The following is a 15,596-nucleotide window of genomic DNA, read 5'->3' as shown; positions in this document are numbered from 1 at the left end:
GGTGGCTCAAATCAGCCAGACCACAGGGGCCGGGGAGGAAACCGACACTCTTCACAAGGGCTCAGTCCAGAGGGAGGGCAGCCAGGTAAGGAGGAGCATGAGTGGGGGTGGCCAGCAGGGGGACTGGAAGGGTGGCAGGGCATGGAGATGGCCAAGCAGCTCTCCCCTGGCACCTTCGTCAGCAGCGCCTTCTCCTTCTCAGCCACTTTCCTCCAGATTTTGGTGACCTGGTGAATCTCAGAGTTGAGGAAGCGGTTCTGGGTCCGGTAAGCTTCCATGTCATCCTGGAGAAGAGAGCACAGCATTTCAGGAGTTGACCACGGATACTTCCTGGTCCTGAGGAGTCATCCCGATAATGACAACAGAAAAGGAAACGTAAGCTGGGCATGATGACGCAGGTCCATGAGCCAGTGACTCAGAGGCTGAGGCAGGAGGATTGCGAGTTTGAGGCCAGCCTCAGCAACTTAGCAAGGCCCTAAGCAATTTAATGAGACCCTGTCTCAAAATGAAAAATAGAAAGGACTGGGAAAGTAGCTCAGTGGTAAAGCATCCTGGTTCAATCCTCAGTATAAAAAAAAGAAAAAGAAAGAAAGGAAGGGAAAAAAGGAAGTCTGGAAGGATAGAACCACTCCAAGCCTCCTCTCTATCCTGCTCCCCGCAGGCTGCGGTGAAAGGCGCATCAAGCTGGGGTTCAAGACCTGGCCCGAGCCCTTGGGAGGGTCTCTACACTATTATGTTTCCTCATTTGTAAAAGGGCAAATACCAACCACCTATGTGGGCAGTGAGGATGCTAAATGGTCACACAGATAACACCAAATGTGAGGACAGAACACAGCAAGTGCTCAGTAGTATTTCGTTTTTTGGTTTTTTTTCTTTGTTTTGTTTTTTGGTGGTGCTGGGGATTGAACCCGGGGCCTTGTGTGTGTGAGGCAAGCTCTCTACCAACTGAGCTACATCCCCAGCCCCAGTAGTATTTGTTTTAAAAAGCAATGCATTTTATCAAATATTTGTGACCATGAAGTGTCACTGTAAATATTGTTCTATGTTGTTATATAAGTTTCCTAGTTTTTTTTTTGTTTTGTTTTGTTTTGTTTTTTTTTGTGTATGTGTGTGTGTGCTGGGACTCAAACCCAGGGCCTCGAGCGTACTAAGCATGTGCTTTACCACCAAGCTGTACCCCAGACCCCTTAGTGTTCTTATAAGGGACAGGGTGGCCTTGTACTTAGGATCCTTCTGCCTCAGTCTCCCACAGAGCTGGGACACAGGCTTGCGCCACCCCGTTCAGCTGCAGTGATTGTTTTCAATGATGGACAACTACACCACAAGTTACTTACAACCCTTATATTTCTGTTGTTTCTAAAATTTGGGCCCCGGCTGGTTTTAGCTAGAATTTGATTTTGAATAACACTGTGAAGAACGGCTCTGAGCCTAGAGGGTTCCCTCTGCACTGTCCCCTGGAAGTAGCCAGAGCCCTCAGGAGGAGTGTGCGAGAGGCTAGGCAAGTCTTGGGAAGGTTTGCCCAGGGACCTGAGCTACAGCCGAGGTTCTTGGTCTTTATTCTGCCAGGAAGGACGTTCCAGAAGCCATTCAAACACACTGCGCACATCACAGTCATCACTGATGAGTCGCAGGTACTCTTGCTGTGGCCCAGCTGACCTTGGGCAGGCCCTGAGTGATGTGGACATGAACAGCGTTGCTCATGGCCTGTGGCACTTTGTCATCAGAGACAGGCCCCATGGGCAGCCCCCAGATGATCTTGGCCCTCTGCTGGGAGGGTCTTCACTCTGGCCAGGATGGCGTCCAATGTCCCTCCCAGTCTCCTTGCGACCCAGGTCTAGAATTGTTGACAGGTATTTTCAAGACTTTGGAAATAGGGCTTTTGTCACATAAGGTGCCCACTTCCTGCTCTAGGGAGGGCAGACGTGCTCGGAGTGGCCTGTGGTGTGAGCACCTTTGGAGCAGCACTGGCTGGGGTGGCGACTGGGCAGCACCCTCCCATTCAGCTCGTGACCCTACCTTGAATGCTCTCCTGGGTTCAGAACTGTAGGAAGGAAAAAGAGAGACCTCAGAGAAGAGAAGAGCCGCGGGACTCACCAGCGGAGCAAGAGGAGGAGAGGGCCTGGGGGGAAGCCCCTGCTGCCTCCCTACCTTTGCCGGGAACAGAACCCTGGGATTCTCCCTGGGCAAGGCCCTTGTGCCAGCATGGGAGGCCTGGGTCCACACTGCCCCTCATGCTGTGTGGCCCAGGACCAGTCCTCCCACCTCTCTGCAGCTCATTGTCCCTACCAGAAAATAAGGGGCAAACTAGATTGCTGAGTCTTCCCAGCTCTGATACTCAAGAGGTGGCACAGTTACTGTCCCCAGTTCCCAGCTTTGATATTCAACCCCCCTCTTTTTTTTCCCCAAGGTGGGGGAGCATGTGAGGATTGAACCCAAGGGCACTCTATCACTGAGCCACATTCCTAGCCCTTTTAAATTTTGAGACAGGGTCTCAATCAATGGCCAAGGCTGGCCTTGAACTTGTGAGGCCCAGCCTCTCAAGTGGCTGGATTACAGGCGTAAGCTACCACATCAAAACCATCATTTGTGGCTGGGCATGGTGGTGCATAATTATATCCCCAGTGACTCAGGAGGCCGAGGCAGGAGGAGTTCAAAGGCAGCCTCAGCAACTGTCACAGGTTAAGCAGCAGGAAATGCAAATACTCCCTGAGGCCAAACTCAAAGATGGGCAGATGTAATAATCACATTAATGTGACTCACATGTGCAGTTAGTTGCACCTGGCTCGATGATGACGTAAATTCCTTAAAGATATGACCTCAGGGACACACTCAGGCTCATAGGTGAGTCAGAGAAAACCGGATGCAGCTGATCTGCTTCTGAGCACTGTGCTGCTCCACGGGTCTTGAACAGTGGGCCCCGTGGACGTAAAGACCCTGAGCTGGGGCAGGGAGTGGCAGAAGCACGTCACTATGGTCACTGTGCATACAGTCCAGCTCATATGCGTTTGAAAGCTCTGGTTTTGTTTTAATCCCAAGGACTCTCTGGCTTCAGACTGAGGGATTCCAGGTCTAGCTGGTTGTGTGGTTCTTCAGTTTCTGCAGACAGGGAAGGCAATCTGGGTTGCAAGTTCACTTCCTTTTACCTCCTAACAGCCCTTCAGAGGCAGCATGGAACTTTCTAGGGAAGTAAGAGAACTTGCTTCAGGCCATGCAGCTAGCCAGAGGCAGAGCCAGGACTCCAACACTGGCCATCTCACTTCAAAGCTGGGCCATGAGCCTGTTCAACACGCCCATTGCTTCTCTCGGAAGCTTCCTGTTTCTTTTGCTTTCTTTCTCCCCCTCCTTCCATTCCTCAGTTCCCTGATTCAGGAGCACAGGACTTTCCAAGGTTATAGAGGCGGCAGAACATGTGGCTCTGAAGGGCAGCACTCGGGGCAAGACTGGGCCTGGTTTTATATGGCTACCTCTAGGAGCAGTTGGCCTAGAAGCACCTATTCCCAGTCTCAGGCTCCTGGGGTCCAGGTGGCACCTGTCATTCCCTCTAGACAGGAGACTGCAGCCCATGGCAGGCATCACAACTCAAATGAAGTTCCTGTCCCCGGTGCTGGGGCTGGTCCCCATGGACTGGGACAGCTTGGGGAAAGGGACAGGGACGGAGCAGGGGAAGGCAGGGTGGGGCAGGGAAGATGGCAGCAGCTAGAGAGGCAGAGAAGCTGGGAGGCAGAGCAGGCAGCAGACGTGAGCTCCCCATTTCAGGAGTCTGGGTGAGCTGCTTTACCTTCTCAGCCTCAGCCTTCCCATCTGTAAAGTGGGGTCCCTGTGCGTGACTGCCTCTCCTAGGGCTGGTGCAAGGATAAAATGAGACAATGCAAGTAAAGCAGGCAGCACTGGCACAGGCCACGCCATCGATCCCATACACAGAATGGTCATGAACCAGCCACAGTTGGCGTGAGTACAGGAGTACTGGGAGAGGCTCTGGGGCCTCAGAATGGCACCAAAGAAGGCCATCCAGGCGGGCCTCAGACTTAGCTGGTCTTGGGCTTTTTCATCTCTAATCTGATAATCAGAGATACCTGCTTTTCTGCAGCCCAGGACACCATGAAAGGGTCAAATTGTATCCATCAGCATCTACTTCCAGTACAGATGCTTGGAGGGTGAGCCCTTCTCCACCTTGAAAACCATCAGCCGCCCTCCTGGGGCCCAGGGAGTGGGGGGAGGCCTACCTTGAGGTGCTCCATCCTCTCCTGCTGGCTCAGGAAGTCCCTGTCGGCAGTGCTGAGGGGCTGGTCAGGGGGCCGTGTGAAGTCCTGGGTGACCTTCTCTGAGAGCTTGCAGATGACCTGCTGCTTGGCTTGGTTCTTGTCCATAAGCAGCTGCACGTGCTGCTGCAGCTCCTGCACTTGCTGCTCCCGCAGGCTGGCCGTGTGCACCAGGCTCTCGCGCTCCTGTTCCAGGTCCTCCACCCGCCTGCCCAGCTCTGCGATCTGTCGCACTTTGTGCCGCACCAGCTCCAGCCGGTCCTTGTCCTCTGCTGCTGCCAGGTACGCGCTAGATGCCCTCTTCTCCTGCTGGGCGGCCTCCAGTGCCTTGTGTAGGATCTTCACCAGCTCCTGGGCAGGGAGAGGGTGGCATCTCTGAGTTGGGGGAAGCTTCTCAGGTGCCAGGGGTGGGCACATGTTGTCACCAATCCTACCAACCCTGGGAGGTGCTCTGGGCATATTGTCCCATCTCTGTCCAACACAGTGCTGGTTGGGCACACAGCTCCCCAGCAAAACTCCACTTCCTAGGAAGTCACAGGTGGAGGTGGCCAAGTGACTATTCTGCCTAAAAGAAGAATGAGCAGTGAGGTGTGTAGGCAGATTCTAGGTCACCTTTGAAATCACTAGACACATGCTCCTCTGGGCCAGTGCCCCTTCCTTTCCTTCCGGCTGGAAAATGGCAAGAATGAGAAGTCACCTCACACCCATAAGCTGAGGTATGAGGACGGCAGAGCTGCCCTCTAGCGCACACAGCTGCTCACCTACCTCTCCATTCTACAGTGCAAGAGAGAAAGAACTCTGAATACTTATGGGCTTCTTTGTTATAGCAGCTGAATCCATAATCTGACTCATACATGCCCATTTCAGGGATGAACAAACTGAGGCCCAGGAGAGTAGAATGAAATTCAATCTTGAATCATGCAGACTCCAAAGCCTAAGCTTAGTCAGTAATAAAACCAGGGGTGGCAACTACATGGCACAAAAATATTACTCTTCCCTCTCATCCCATGGCAGATATGTTAGCTAGGATATTCTTTACTGCAATGCCGTGTTGAGGCCTCAGAATCCTTTTCAATATAGCATCACCAAGACAGCATTAGAGAGGAAATACATTGGCAATCCCCACACAAAGTCATGCACAGAGGACCTCATTCAATCTTTTTGTAACTGGCCCCTGAGCCCACCGAATGACACTCATAGGGCTGGTATAAGGAAGTGCTAGAAAGTACAGAAAAAACAGGCCTTGATTCCCTCCTCAGCAGCTGTTCACGTGGAAACTCAAGGTCTGCTGCTCCCCTGGCTTCCAGCCCTGAGCTCTTAGGACATGAGCCTGTGAATTCCTCCAGGGCCAGGGTCAGGATGCCAGCAGCCAGGCAGCCCCACAGCCAGGCCCACAAGCCTTTTCTCAGTGACATATCCACTGTGCCTGTGCCAGTCTTTAAACAAATGGATCAGCTGGATAGGATTACTCGCTAAGAGTAATTCCATTTTGGAGGAAAACTGCCAAACACTGTGACTATTTGAGAAGCTAATGGCAAGCCCCGCTTAGCTGAGTCTTCTGAAACCCCGGTACTTGTGACCTCCTCTGGTTCTTTTCCACCCACCCACCCACCCAGCCATCCAAGCGTCCAACCTTTCTCAAGCAGGTGCTCAGAGCCACGCCCCGTTGCCAGGTGGAGGGGCTCAGAGGGGGACCAGTCACAGTTCCTACCTCCAAGAACTGCAAAGGCTGGTGGGAGTGGGAGCGAAGAGGAACTACCAATGGACGATTTGTTACAAGAGAGGAAAGCAGGGGTGTTTGTTGGGGCACAGAGCTGGGAGTGGGACATTCAGACATTCTACAGAGTGGCAGAGTGCCTTCAACTAAGCCCTGGAGCACAAAGAGGATGAGAGGTGACTGAGCTGACAGGGGAGATCAGCATGGGGGAGTTAAAGATGGAAGACTTTTTTTACATGGTGCTGAGAATCGAACCCAGTACCTCACACATGCTAGGCAAGCGCCCTGCCACTGAGCCACCACCCCAGCCCCAGATGGAAGACTTTTTAAATGCAATCCCCATTCATCCACCTAACTTTCCAGAAGGGGCTCCTCCTGAAGGAAGCTCACAGGGAGCTGGTGTAGAGGCTTGGAGAAAGAGAAGAGCAGCTGAGAGCTGTGGGAGTTCTTGGGTGAGGCAGGGGGTGGGGTGGATGGCCCTACACACTAACCAGCATGTCTGGAATGCTCGGAATGCAGCAGCCAGCTTCCCAGGACTGTGTGACAGAGATCAACATTCCTGTGGCTCCAGGATGGCTGGAAGCTTAGAACATTTTCGGATTCAGTTGAGATCTGGAGATTTCCTTGGGTGATTGCCTGGTGAGTTCAACTAGACACCACTGTTCAGACTTGCTCTGGGTCAGATCCAGTGGGTATCTTTTCTCTAACTTTGAGAGAGTGGAATCTAAAGTCATTTCATTACATCTGGCTGTCTCCTCCTTTCCCACCTGGCTCTCACAGTCTAAGAGCAGGGTATCAGCCCAGGAGCTCTGCTCCCACCCCCAGGACCCTCCACCAGAGAAGGGCTTGGAAGGAGGGAACCAGGGGGGGCGAGGGAAGGAGCCTCAGGAGGACCTGGCAGATGAGGAGTGGCAAAGGATTATGGATGCAGGAGGCCAGCAAGGTTCTGGGGACCTTCTGGTCCAGTGGCCTTGCTGAAGCCCAGATAGGAAAAGGGTGAGAAGCCCAACTTCTAATCTAGAAGCCTTCACTTTTCCATGCTCTGTAGTTCATGGATTTCATGGTGAAATACTTCTTTCATGTTTTTTTTTTTTTTTTTTGGTACTGGGGATTGAACTCAGGGGCACTGGACCCTGAGCCACATCCCCAGCCCTATTTTGTATTTTATTTAGAGACGGTGTCTCACAGAGTTGCTAAGAGCCTCATTGTTGCTGAGGCTGGCTTTGAATTCAGGATTCTCCAAACTCAGCCTCCCAAACTGCTGGGATTATAGGTAGGCACCACCACACCCAGCCATGTTTTTTTTGTTTTTGAAAAATAAAATAACCCATGAACGTGGCAGCATTATTCAAAATACCCAAGAGATGGGAACAACTCAAGTGTTCACTGAGGGATGAATGAGTAAACAAAATGTGGTGCATACATACAAGGGAATATTATTCAGCTTTGAAAAGGAAGGAAATTCTGACATGTGCTGTGTTATGAATGAAACACTGAGGACAATATGCCAAGTGAAATGACCCAGTCACAAAATGACCAATGCTGTATGAGTCCACTGGTGTGATCCCACAGAGCTAGATAGTGGAATGGTGGGGACCAGTGGCTATGGGAATGGAAATGGGAAGTAGGGGGTTATGGTTTTATGGGTTAGGAGTTTTGGTTTACAAGATGAAAAAGTTCTTAAGTTCTATAGTACAACAATGTGAGCCAGGTACAAGGGTGCATGCCTGTGATACCAGCACCTTGGGTGGCTGAGGCATGAGGATCACAAGTTCAGAGCCAGCCTTAGCAATGTAGCAAGGCCCTGAGCAACTTAGTGAGACTTGTCTCAAAATTTAGATTAAAAAAAAAAAAGGGCTGGGGATGTGGCTTAGCAGGTAAGTGCCCCTGGTAGCAAAACAAAACAAAACCAATTTAAGAATATTTAATACTACTGATCTGTACACTAAAAACTAGTTAAAATGTTGTGTTAAATATAGGTCTCATGTGCAGTGCTGGGAATCAAACCCATTCATATATATATATATATATATATATTTTTTTTTTTTTTTTTTTTTTAATTTTTGGTACTGAGGATTGAACCCAGGGTGGTTTGCCACTGAGCTACAGCCCCAGCCCCCATCTCCAGCCCTTTTTATTTTGAGACAGGGTCTTGCTAAATTGCCCAGGTTGGCCTTAAACTTGCAATCCTACTGCCTCAGCTTCCTGAGTCACTGAGATTACAGGACTCTGTAATCTTGTGCTGGTTGTAAGTTGTCATTTTATTTACATTTTTAAAAGTCAATAAACTATCTTTAAACAATAATCCTTTGTTTTATTAAAGCACTGATATTTTCATTGCTAAAATTAAGGTGGGTGGTTCCAAGAGAGACCAGGCAAAGGATCACCAGCTTTGGAGTCACATGGCCTCAAATCTGTCAATGGTTTGAGTGTCCCCAGGGAATGTGTGTTGAAATTTAATCCCTATGGTGAGGTATTAAGAGGGTGGCATTTCCACGTGTGGCTTTTTGGAGGTCCATAGGATTAGCTAAAGTATTAGGGTGGAGCCCCTGTGACTGGATTTGGGAAGCTTTGTAAGAGGGAAAGAGACTAAAAGAGACACTGATAGATGCAAATGCTCCCTGTCCCTTGCCATTGGGATGGCCTGCGCTGGTTGGGATTCTGCCACCATAAATAATTAAATAAAGGAGCCTATCTCAGGTGCAGCAGCGTGGCCTAAACAAAAACCCCAATCTGACCAACCCAGTCCCCATTCCAGACCTATGAGGGCTTTTCTAACAAGGGCGGGGGGGGGCTCAGGCTGAACCTTAGTTTTCCTGTAACTAGGATGGAGATGAAGACCCCCTGCTCCAAGCAGAGTTGCCCCAAGAATGAGAAAGCAAGTGTGTCCCCCCCAGGCAAAAAGGTGCTTCGCAAGCCTCCCCCCCCACCCCAGGCTGTCTGAGCCCTCAGCCAGGGAGGGACAAGTACTCTGAAGTCTCTTGCGGGAGTTCCAGGAAAGGGGCCACACATTGTCCCCACCACGTTTCCTAAATTATGTCTTTACCAAGGAATCCCAGGGAGCCAAGGTGGCCCACAGAATCCCAGAGGGGTTCAGCCTTCCTGGCAGTGAACAGATGGCCAACAGCACTGGACAGCAGCCTGCCACCTGCCAGAGCGGATGGCCTTCAGGCTGGCTGCAGCTCCTCAGGCTTTAGTCACCTGGCCAGTCAGCCACCTGGCACCGACTCCTGCAGTCTGCACCTCTATGGGCCAGCCCTGCAGGTGCCAGGACAGACAATGGCTTCCTGGGTATCAGAGTTGCTATGGTTCCATGTGACACCAGGAAGGCGCAGTGGCACACTTACAAAGACCAGTCCTTTGCATCTAATCCTGGGCCATGAGACAGCGGGGAGGGGTGCAGTTGGGTTGGGAGGGGCACCTGGACCTGGAGCAGAGGACTAGGGCCCCAGTTCTGGCTCTTCCTGTGGGTGACCTCAGGCAAGTCACCCAGCTTCTCTTAGACCCTCAAGCATGACTTTGTGAAAGGTCAGAAGCTCCAGAGGCAGACAAACAAGAGCCAAACCCTGGCCCAGCCCCCACGAAGCCTCAGGCATGTAGAAACTCTCAGACCATCAGTCTCCTCTTGGGGAAAAGATGGTAACTGTCATGAGAACTAGAAATGACACACTGAGAGCCCCAGAACTGTGGTGGCACCATGGTCGATGCCAGCAGTTAATATGCTCAGATCATCTCTTCCCACTGAACAGCGAGGTCCCTAAGGGTAGGGATTTGATCCTCATTTGCCCTCTGCAGCGTCAGAGTTTGAAATACAAATTCTTACAGGGTCACTAACACCACTGGCAAGGGCTTCCTGACTGACTGAACTAGGTTAAGACCCCTGGCAGCCCATCTTCATGAAGTTAGTGGTACAAGACTCCTTTCTTTCCTACCACAGAGACACAGGAAATCATCTCACTGGAAAATCCAGGGGCTGCTTGCCCTCTGAGGAACTGGCCCGAAGTCCCCACCCAGCGCTTATAGTATCTGAGCAACCACTGGACACCCAGAGGTTGAGCCAGGTCCCCTCTGCCCCACCTTCCTGTGTCTGCCCTTGGGTATAAGCCAGTCTCCTGCTCTCCTTCTCCTCTTTGGCTTTGCTCTCTGGGCTGTAAGTGAAACCCAAGTCCATGGGGCAGGAATGAATGGAGACCCAAGCTCTCATGTCAGTGCTCTGGCCCCATGTGCATGTTCCTGGAGGCCCTGATGGGCTCACTTGGCCACCTTCTCAGGGCCTCTTACAGGGGCATCCTGCTCCTTGTAAGACAAGAGGAATCAATGCTGAGGATCCAGACACAGAGCTCTCCAGTAACTATGGCTACAACTCCATCCACACAAGAGCAAAGAGGCTGAAGACATTGCTCATGGCCAGAATCTGGGCCTGTGCTGTCTCATGCGAAGGCCTGTGCTTAGAACCCAGTCTGAATGAAGTGCACGGGGCTGGGGGAAGGGGGGAAAGAGGGGGGGGGTGGCTGGAGCACAGCAATCCTCAATCGAAGGCCACGCAAGGTTCAGTCCCCTCCACCACCTGTCCCAGAACAGAGCTGAGGTTTACTGGGAAGTTACCTAGTTTAAAAAAAAAAAAATTAAATCCAGATTTTTAAAAGACCTGAACAACTTCCTCGTGACCTTTCCTTCTGAACTTCAGGGAGTTGTCCACAGCCTGGGCAACACTTACAAACCTCCAAGAGTCTTGCCTTTGCTTATGGAAGGACAGTCCTCCAGAGGACAAAAGTCAGGGCCAACCTGACTGCATCCAGCCTCCCAGGGCCTGTGGGCCACATGGAGCAACTCATCATTCCTTAGAAAGAAACGCTAGGCCAAGGTGGTGGCCCATGTGTCCAGGAATAAGGGGAGATATGGGGAAGGCCGAGGCTACATTACAGCCAGAGCCTCTCCCTCTGGGACTTCAGTGCACTAGTCCAGGGAGCAGGCAGCTGCTGCGGTTCAGTCAGTGCTCTCTCGGCTCTCAGAAGCACGAAGCAGCATCATGACAAAAACACCAAGATGGCGGGGAGAAGAGAGGCTGAGGCTGAAGGAAGACCTGAGTTCCCACATCATCGCCATGGCCCCGCAGCGGCATCAGAGGGGATTTAACAAGCTCTAATTATGTCTTGGAGCGTTGATTTGTTTAAACACAATGCCTGTCCCTGCCATGAAACACAGGTCCTGTAAAGTTGGCCTCTGTCCTTCTCGCTGCTCTTTCCCAGCATGGACAACACTGCACATACCTCACAGGCCCTCAGGAAACACTTGGTGAATACACAAATGAATTGGGAACACAGGAACACGCGAGCCTCTCCCTTTGCCAGCTACTTCACTGAACGTAACCTCTGACCTACAGCAATGAAACCTCTGTCAGTTCCCCTGAGATCTGCTCACAGGGGTCACTGCTCTGAGGCAGGAAAGGAGCAGAACTAGGTAAGTAGAGTATTTTTCTGGATTGTTTTCTCCAAAAACAGAGCAGAAAGGAAAAAAAAAAAAAAAAAAGAAGAAGAAAGAGAGGATATCCAGCAGTTAGTAAAATACATTCCCCACAACTCCCCAGGCTGTAGCTACGGAGCTACAGCCAGTAAGTGGAGCAGCAAGGGACCGAGGCCAAGCTCCAACAAACGCTTAGGCCTTCCTCCCAGAGGAAGCCGAGTCTGGGCTCTCAGTGAGGCAGCTCCTGAGGCCCCCAGGTCTCCCACTTAGGATTTAGGGTAACAGCAGTGCTCCCTGAGTTGCTTTTACCATGCTAACAAGAGGCTCCTGCCCAGCGCAGCAGCCCCCCTGTATCCCTGCCATGACCCATCCACTCCTCCATGAAGTGGCCCGAGCACTTCATTTCCTCTGGGCTGAACTTCTGAACAATCTGAATGTGTCTGGCTGTGTGGGGTCTGTCTTCCACAATGGCCTCATGGCTCTTCCTTCTGTAACTCCAATCATGAACTTCTCACTATGTTAAGTCTGAATCTTCCTCCTTGTCACTGCACAAGTGGCCCTGGCTCAGCCCTGGGCCACACCCTGCCAGCTTTCTCCATCTTCCGAGAGTCCTTCAGATATCTGCATCCAGCAGTCACTGCCAGCTCAGGTCCAAGGTCCCCCAGTTCTGTCAGTGACCCCTCCCAAGACCCTGCATCCAGAACACCCCCTCCAAACATGGCCCTTCCTCAGGTGATGGGTCAGAACACCCCAGGAATGGTCCAAGAGACAATTATTAAAGTAGTTCTCCAGAGATCCTTGCTCTTGGTGGCCATTTGTCACAGAGTTTGAGTGACAGCACATCCCTGAGTAATCAACAACGGGCTGCATTTTCAACCTCCTGCAGTTGGTCCTCTAAAGACCCCAGACTGGCCGGCTGCGCTTCACCTTGAGCTGTCCATCTCCACAGGGCTCCCAGCCAGGGGGCCTCTGGGCCCGAGGCCTGCAGGGAGGCAGTGCTCACCTTCTGGGACTTTAATTCCTTGGTTAGCACCTCCACCTGCTGCTCCAACGCTACCACCTTCTCCTGGGCAGTTCGGTTCCGTAGCCCTTCAGAAAAGAAGGGGAAGGTGTTGCTCTGGCACTTGGTTTTCTGTGTGAGACAGGTGGTCAGGGAAAACTTGGGTGCAGGCTTTGGAGAATCCACTGGCTCTTTCCCTGTCCAAGAGGAGAAATGCTGAGGTTAGGCTCCATCCAGACTGTTCTCGAAGGAGTGGACTGTTTCCCAAGGACTCGGCCTCAGCAACACCTGAGGGCACTCTGTTGGCTGAGCCATTCTGCCCATTCTGTGTCCTGTCCTCCTACCCTGACCCTCATGGGTCTGTCATCCCACCCGGCTAGGGTCTGCTGGGGGCAAAGTCCTCAGGCACAAGCCTTACAACATTTTGCTTCTCACTACAGAATCCCACCTCTACCCTCTGGGTGACTTTCAAAGCAGATCTATCTGTTGATAGCAGCTTGGGATGAACAGCTACTCTACATTCTTGCTCCAGAGAGCAGTTCAAGCTCTCCTTTGATTCTTATTGCAAGCTAAGTCAGGAGACAGGGTTCCCACAGTTGATGGCCCCAAAGCTGCCTGGTCTTTTTTTTAAAAATGTTTTTTCAGTTGTAGATGGACACGATACTTTTATTTATGTTTATGTGGTGCTGAGAATCGAACCCAGTGCCTTACATGTACTAGGCAAGCACTCCACCACTGAGCCCAGCCCCAGCCCTGCATAATTCTTTTATTTCTTCTAGAGCCGGCACCAGCAGCCTACAGTCCACAGGCCAAATCTAGCCCACAGCCCACTTTGGTAAATAAAATTATATTAGAACACAGCCAAGCCCGTTTGGTCACATTTGTCCATGGTTGCTTTTACTTCACAAAGGGAAAGCTGAGCACTTGCAAGCCTCAACTATTTACTTATAGAAAAGTCTCCTTACAGAAAATATTTGCCAACCATTGTTCTTAAGTCACTAACCTGTATTCATTTTTTTGGTTTTTGGTGGTTTTGGGGATTGAACCCAGGCCTTATGCATGTTATCAAGTGTTCTACCAGTGAGCTACATCCCCAGCCATTTTTTATTTTTATTAAATCGACAAGGTTGACCTCAAAATTGAGATCCTCCTGCCTCTGCTGCCTGAGTTGCTGAGATTAAAGGCATGTGCCACTACACCAGGCTCTAAACTATATTCCTGAATCAAACTGAACATCAAAGAATCATTCTCATTGTCTGTCCCATCCCATACACTCCCATGCTTTGGGACACTGCCATTGGCCTACACCCAGGACATTCAGTGACCCAATTACATGGTCAAGGGACATGAAGAAGTATGTTCACACAGGACAAATGTCATTACTTGTTATGAAGTCCTAGCACAGAAATTCCCTCAGCCCGTTGTGCTAGGTAAAGCTGTTTTGATTCTTCTAAGAAAACGTGTCTTTACATTTCCTCTAAACACTGGAACAAGACAGGGATGCCCTCTTTCACTACTTCTATTTAACATAGTTCTTGAAACACTGGCCAGAGCAATTAGAAAGAAATTAAATGGATACAGATAGGTAAAGAAGAACTCAAATTAGTACTATTTGCCGACGATATGATTCTATATCTAGAAGACCCAAATTCTATCAGAATACTTCTAGAACTAGTAAATGAATTTAACAAAGTAGCAGGATATAAAATCAATACCCATAAATCAAAGGCATTTCTGTATATCAGCAACAAATCCTCTGAAAGGGAAATGAGGAAAACTACCCTATTTACAATACCCTCAAAAAAAAAAAAAAATACTTGGGAATCAACTTAATGAAAGAGGTGAAAGACCTCTATAATGAAAACTACAGAACACTAAAGAAAGAAATTAAAGAAGACCTTAGAAGATGGAAAGATCTACCTTGTTCTTGGATAGGCAGAATTAATATTGTCAAAATGACCATACTAGCGCTGGGGTTGTGGCTCAGCGATAGAGCACTTGCCTATCACATGTGAGGCCCTGGGTTCAATTCTCATCACCACATATAAATAAATAAAATAAATGTCCATTGACAACTAAATAAAAATTTTTTAAATGACCATACTACCAAAAGCATTATACATATTTAATGCAATCCCAATCAAAATCCCAATGACATTCCTCATAGAAATAGAAAAAGCAGTCATGAAATTCATCTGGAAAAATAAAAAAGACCCAGAATAGCTAAAGCAGTCCTTAGCAAGAAGAGTGAAGCAGGCGGCATCACTATACCAGATCTTAAACTATACTACAGAGCAATAGTAACAAAAACAGCACAGTATTGGCACAAAAATAGACTTGTAGAAAATGGTACAGAATAGAGCACACAGAGACTAACCCACATAATTACAGTTTTCTTATATTAGACAAAGGCGCCAAAAACATACATTGGAGAAAAGATAGCCTCTTCAACAAATGGTGCTGGGAAAACTGGAAATCCATATGCAACAAAATGAAATTAAGCCCCTATCTCTCACCATGCACAAAACTCAACTCAAAGCAGATCAAGGACCTAGGAATTAAACCAGAAACACTGCGCCTATTAAAAGAAAAAGTAGGCCCCAATCTCCATTATGTCGGATTAGGCCCTGACTTCCTTAATAAGACTCCTATAGCACAAGAATCAAGAAATGGGATGGATTCAAACTACAAAGCTTCTCCTCAGCAAAAGAAACAATCAGTGAGATGACTAGAGAGTCTGCAGCATGGGAACAAATTTTTACTACTTGCACAAAAGATAGAGCACTAATCTCTAGGATATATAAAGAACTAAAAAATCTTAACACCAAAATAAATAAATAAATAAATAACCCAATCAATAAATGGGCCAAGGAGCTGAACAGACACTTCTCAGAAGATAATATATAAGCAATCAACAAATATATGAAAAAATGTTCAACATCTCTAGCAACTAGAGAAATGCAAATCAAAACTACTCTAAGATATCATCTCACTCCAGTCAGAATGGCAGCTATTAAGAATACAAACAACAATAAGTGTTGGCGAGGATGTGGGAAAAAGGCACACTAACATATTGTTGGTGGGACTGCAAATTGGTGCAGCCAATATGGAAAGCAGTACGGAGATTGTTTGGAAAACTAGAAATGGAACCACCATT

The 15,596-nt window shown here is 49.3% G+C and overlaps 1 protein-coding gene across 6 annotated transcripts in view; it reads right to left on the bottom strand.

The window, feature by feature from the left end:
• Tbc1d2 (TBC1 domain family member 2) overlaps positions 1 to 15,596 on the bottom strand; it is a 46,487-nt gene that overhangs the window by 11,063 nt on the left and 19,828 nt on the right. For 5 of the 6 annotated variants that reach the window (XM_076845772.2, XM_076845776.2, XM_076845774.2 and 2 more), the window contains 3 exons: positions 12,443 to 12,636; positions 4,224 to 4,610; positions 174 to 284 (listed from right to left, as the gene is read on the bottom strand). In XM_076845772.2, the coding sequence (XP_076701887.2) occupies positions 174 to 284; positions 4,224 to 4,610; positions 12,443 to 12,636 (692 nt within the window). Of the gene's footprint in view, positions 1 to 173; positions 285 to 3,778; positions 3,794 to 4,223; positions 4,611 to 12,442; positions 12,637 to 15,596 lie in introns of those variants that run through there. The other variant, XM_076845777.2, reaches the window with a different exon arrangement.

This window comes from Callospermophilus lateralis, chromosome 2, assembly GCF_048772815.1.
Source record: "Callospermophilus lateralis isolate mCalLat2 chromosome 2, mCalLat2.hap1, whole genome shotgun sequence".
NCBI classification, from domain to species: domain Eukaryota; kingdom Metazoa; phylum Chordata; class Mammalia; order Rodentia; family Sciuridae; genus Callospermophilus; species Callospermophilus lateralis.
This window is presented reverse-complemented; position numbering and strand designations above follow the sequence as displayed.